At 40.3% G+C, this 5,555-nt stretch overlaps 1 protein-coding gene across 1 annotated transcript in view; it reads left to right on the plus strand.

Annotated features, from left to right (window-relative positions):
• The window catches only part of LOC102196199 (leucine-rich repeat-containing protein 16A), a 71,622-nt gene that overhangs the window by 33,448 nt on the left and 32,619 nt on the right, over positions 1 to 5,555 (plus strand). The window contains exons 6-9 of the mRNA XM_013913663.1: positions 715 to 812; positions 1,875 to 1,945; positions 2,211 to 2,284; positions 2,447 to 2,522. Coding sequence (XP_013769117.1) covers positions 715 to 812; positions 1,875 to 1,945; positions 2,211 to 2,284; positions 2,447 to 2,522 — 319 coding nt within the window. The remainder of the gene's footprint in view (positions 1 to 714; positions 813 to 1,874; positions 1,946 to 2,210; positions 2,285 to 2,446; positions 2,523 to 5,555) is intronic.

Consider the following 5,555-nt stretch of genomic DNA (forward strand, 5'->3'; position numbering starts at 1 on the left):
GTGTGTAAAATGTACAGTATTCACCTGTCTCGTCACAGACTCCTTCCTAATAGGTACTGAAGTAATAGATTTCGGGTGTTATTTCAGTATGGCTGTGTATTGCAGTGCAGATGTGAGTGTATTTCAAAGATTTGTTGAACAGGAAGTAAGAATAGAAATGCAGAAATGAATATGGATGTAAACCATAAACTTCTATAACCTTTGAACAGTACAGTGTTTGAGCTCATCGTGAGGCTGACCATCATTAAATGTGATTGTATTTTATTTAACCCTTTAAAGCCTGAGCTACTGGCAGAAAATTCTATTTTTTAGAAAATTGAGTATTTATTAAACTTTGTGACAAATAGAAAAAAATGTAAATTTGCATATGAGTTTTAATTTGTATCAATTCTGCTACAACTGGGTGTGTGTGTGTATCAAATAAGATACAACAGGCATTAAAGGGTTAATACTGCCTTTTGTTATATTTTAAGCAGTTAGATGTTAGTTGTTGTTTTTTTTTATTTAAGATCACGCAGTTTATTTTTAAATTCCTGCAGTACCATGTAGTGCATAACAGCTGCCTCATCGCTTGCTTACAAGATGTCTGTAGAAAAGTAAGGCTTTGCAAAAGCAGTTCAGTATTGCTTGTTTCAAAAAGAATGAAACTGTTAGTTTGAAACTCTCACCAGCTGCAGTTTTCATAATATATTTTCATTTGACTTCTTTTCTCAGTAAAGTGATGAAGAAGCTTTGCATGGAGCCTCCAGACAGGCTCTCTTCTCTGCAGATTCTGTGGGAGAACAATAAACCTGCTGAACCTGGACCCTGTGGTATGAACCAGTGACTACTGCGTGCATCTGCACACAGTACTGTGCAAAAATCTTGAGCCACCCGTTATTTCTTTATATTTTACTTCCACGGAGCCAGACTTGCAGCCTGTCACAGAAACCCACATGTCTCTCCAGTTATTAAATCTATGAAAAATGCCAAAGATACCAGTTTTACAGTCATAAAACAGCATTTCTTGACCAACAAGGTGATTCTTAAAGAGCTAACTTGGTGTATGTCAGTAATGTGAGATCTAACAGTGTGCAGTGTGTCCTTAAAAACTGAGTAAACTGGAAAAGTGGAGGACAAAAGAAGTAGCAATGTAATTTCCTTAAGAAAAAGGAAGATATCCCCCAAAAAAACTTAACACAGGATTTGACAGATTTACCTGGCTCTTTAGATGATCTATCTACTGTTCACTGAAGCCTCATCATCTCTTAGTGGAAGGTTGGATATCAAGAAGCCATTCTTAAGGAAGGAAAACTGTGAGAAAAAGCTGAGATATGCCAAATTGCACAAGAACTGGACTAAAAATCAATGGCAACAGGTCTGTTTGAGTGATTTAGGGTTAAATCATCCTCAGTGTGTACAGAGTAGGTCGGGAGAGAGGTACAACAGAGTGTGTCTACAGGAATCTGTAAAACACGTTATGTTTGAATGTTTTGGGGATGCATTTCAACCAATGGTGTTGGAAATCTGGTCAAAAATTGTTGGAATCATGAACACAGAAATGTGTCATCTGATTTCTATCCATCATGTAATGCTATCTGGAAAGCATCTAAATGCCTTATATACTGTATTTCCATGAATGTTTTCACAGATTTCAATAAATCAATATCAATATATCTACATTACATTTTCTTAACAAAAGCAGGACATGAAGAATGGCTCAAGACTTTTCCAAACAGCTCTCTCTATATATTATAAATGATGTGTTGCTGCTGTAGTAAGTTTACATGGTCTGTGCAGTGTTGCAAATAATCACGTTTCCAAAATCCTCCTTTCACATGTCTACTTCGTTCTGATTTCTCTTTTCGTGTTTGATGGTCTCCGTCTCTGTGTAGGTGGGTTTTCTCAGATGTACCGATGTGTTTGTGACTGGTTGGGGATGCCTTACAGAGAAGAGGTGCAGTGGGTAAGCATTGTTTATATTCTTTTGTGCAGTTGCACAGATCACATTGACAGATTCTTCTTCATCTAAGCCTCACCGCTGTAGGCTGGATCCATAAACATGCAACAACTTTTGATAAGGCCCAACAGCACTGACACATATATAGAGCCTTATTTCTTGACGCCTTTGTGCTCTTGCTCTTTTTCTCCTACATGAAACAAATCTTTTACTCTCCCAGTGCAATTGCTTTGTTTCTAGAGTCAAGATTAATTAATCGTTTCCTTTCCAGGATGTAGACACTATATATTTAACGCAAGACACCAGAGAACTTAATTTGCAGGACTTCAGTCATCTGGAGAACAGGTGAGTGCCGGCAAAGATCTTTAAATATTACCACCAGTGCAATTTAAAAACTACCATCAAAGTCATCACTGAGTCTGAGATGGTATTGATGAGAGAGATAAAAAAAAGATTTCATGGCTGCTCTGACTTTTTCTCTTCTGCATTTGTCCTCCTCCTCCTCAGGGATCTGGTAGCTATAATAGCAGTCCTGGAGTTTAACCAGTGGTTCACCAAGGTCTCTACTAAGGATTACAAGCTGGTTAGTACTTCTCTTCTTGAAAATCTGGCTAACACTATGCAAGCTAAAGTCTGAGCACTCCAAAGAAGATTTAATATTCAGTTCTTTGTTAACACTGTTTCAAGAGCTCTGTGGTCATGTCAGAGGATGTAGTTTGCTGAGAGAGTGCTGCTCATCACCAAGCATATTAACAAAGGTAGATCTTATAGCAGCGCTAGTCTCTTCCATTCTCATTCCTTTAGTTTGTATATGAATGTAGCTTATATCTTCATTGTGCTGGATAAAAGGTATGCGCTGTTAGTGTTTTCCCACAGAACCAGATTTAATCCTATCCCAGGTGTAAGTAGGTAAGAAAGCCGCCCTGCTGTATTTCTTTGGTTGGGTAAACCTGCTGCTCACCGCCTCGCCTCATTGCTGCAACTGCGGTACGTTAGTTTCTGCTTTGTATGAGACGGTATTTGTCGGTAAGGGCTTAGAGTTTGCCTCCATTTGTGATTTATGTCTCAAGTGATAACAGAAAGCGGTTAATTAGAGCAAAAGATGGAGATTTATTCTGTTTTATTGTGGGTCTAAAACTGTGTTGAGAGTGTTATCATGTCACGTTTGGCATATTTTAAATTAGAGCAGAGCTGATTTTCCTTACTATTTTGTGAAAGTTAAAAAAGGGGCACCTAACACTGTTGTTGCATCACATAGATTTCAGTTGTGTAATGTCTGTTTCTTTCTATATTGCATATTTCGATTTTTCCTTCTCTTTGTAAATTCCCTCTAATGTAAGCAGCTTTTCCTCTACCTTTTGCTTATGGTATATAGGGGTGTATGCACAGAATATTTTCCCCTTTGTTTCCTCCATCTCCCCCACCACTCTGTTGACTGACGATCAGTCCAATGTTTTCGTGTGATAAGACTCCTAATCCGTACTAGACAAAGGGGCTCAATGTCTTGGGCTGTTGCCCCCCTGCAGCACTCCATTACCAACTCTGCGTCTCGAGGCTTCGCTCAGTCTCACCAATTACCACACGCAGCTTCCTCAGTCCGAGCAATTATCTCACGCTTCCGTCATGGACAATTTCTTTCGTGCTGAATTTTAAAATCCTGTCCCTTGTGATGCCGTGTTTAAACTTGGGCACAAATGTTCACGCAGGTACATGTGCTAATGTTTGCCCTTCTATTTGAGATTAGTGTGTGGTTATGATGATACGTAAGGCTTTTGTCTTAGTGCTATTCAATTGTGTGTGCTGCTTGAGTGTTGTTGTTTTTTTGGCAATGTTTGAATTGTATTCTGTGGCTTTACAACCCAGTCCTCTTTGAGTGCTTTAAGGGGGAAAAAAATCCTCTTTTCCCAATGTGTGCATATTTGTATAGAGATACTGGGGAAGCTGGAGAAACAAGAGCTGCAAGGATGTGATCTGGAGCGTGATTATTTCTGAATCCCGTTCCAATGGAAATAATAGGAAGTCTGACAGAACAATAAGAGAGGAAGAGAGTGTGAGAGAAGGCGATGACAGCCAGCAGAGCAGTGGGACAGAAACATGAAGGTCGGGGGGAAAGGTCAGTGGACAAAGTGAAAGTGAGAAATGCCAGATGAGTAAGGAAACGAGGCAGAAAGCATCACAAGGAGTAATCGTGTTTAACAATTACACCAGAAGAGGGGAACTAAACATTTTAACTTGTGAAAGTAGACAGAATGAGGCCAGTTGATGCACAAAAAGTTCAACGAGAGGTTGACACTCAAGCTGGTCTGCTTTGTGTTTAACGTTGAGCCGTAGCGTTACTTTAAGAAATACCCTGTGGATCACCGAGAACAAAAACAGTTGATAAGGAGATGTAAAACATTAAATCCACGCGCCTCAAGCCTTAAACTTCAGTCTTGCATCTCTATCGTATAGATAAGGATAAGCAATATCAGTGCAGCAGACTGAGTAATAAAACAAATACAGACACAAACACTCACAGGCAGCAGGCTATCACAGTGAGGGATTTCGCTGCTCATCCTCAGTTCATTCAGGCTGTTTGTCTAGTGGTCTAATCAAGATGCTGAGCCCAGCAATGAGAGAGGAGTAGAGGAGAGGATGGCAGAGGGATAACCCTTTAATGAAGCCATGATAGCGCGGTGTGCATGCGTGCACGCACATGTGTAAAAGCGTGGGATAATTTAGCAGAGTGTAGGGTCAGAACACCACAGCGTGACAAGGTTGTTATTTAATGAGTGGTTAATGGTACAATACACATGCTGACAGTGTCGCCCTGCTATCCCCAACAGTGTTATTGTGGCTGCTGTGGAAAAGACAAGACATCTTTGTGTGCCCTCTGCCTCTCTGCTCGCTCCCCTGTTTTTCTCCATTTCATCCATCACTACCCTGGTATCGCTCTTTTTAAAAAAATATAGCATGTGTCATCCACGGTGGCCTCCATCCTTCTTATTCTTTTCTTTAACACTCATAGTTTCGATGAGTAAACATGTGAACAACAGTCCCTTTCTTCCGAGTTTTCCTGATACTGTCTCCTTCTCTTTCCATCATCACTCTCTCCTTTCTCTCCTCCACACTCTAGAGGCCCGCGTTGGACAATACAGGCACTGTTTTGGCCACACTGAGGTTGCTGGCTAACAGAAACAGCCCCTCACTGAAGAAATGTCAGCTACTGTGATTAATAACAACATACTGGCCCTTCTATCATAACGAAAGTTTTTGAGTTTTTCGGTACAGATTATTGGAAGATATATCTGTAGCAATGCTAACTGAATATGTCTGGTGCATGATTTCTGTGTATGTATGACGCAGCACACAGTGAAGTGGGTCAGTGAGCATCTAGGTAGGGCATGGACATTCAGCTGTTGAATCTTTAATTTTGTCTAAATACGAGTGCTTTTCGTCCCTCTGTTGTGTCTCCTGTGGTGTTCAGACCACAGAAGCGAGAACTATTTTTCTCCCTCTTAAGGTGTCCAGAGTCTGAACTCCCCAGTCTCTCCCTTGTCATGCCTAAATGGTCTTTAAGTAGAAGAATTCACTTGTATATACTGTTGGGTTTTCCATCCATCCATCCATCTTCATC

Source organism: Pundamilia nyererei, unplaced genomic scaffold (genome assembly GCF_000239375.1).
Source record: "Pundamilia nyererei isolate P.nyererei 1_Seehausen unplaced genomic scaffold, PunNye1.0 scaffold00144, whole genome shotgun sequence".
Lineage (NCBI taxonomy): Eukaryota > Metazoa > Chordata > Actinopteri > Cichliformes > Cichlidae > Pundamilia > Pundamilia nyererei.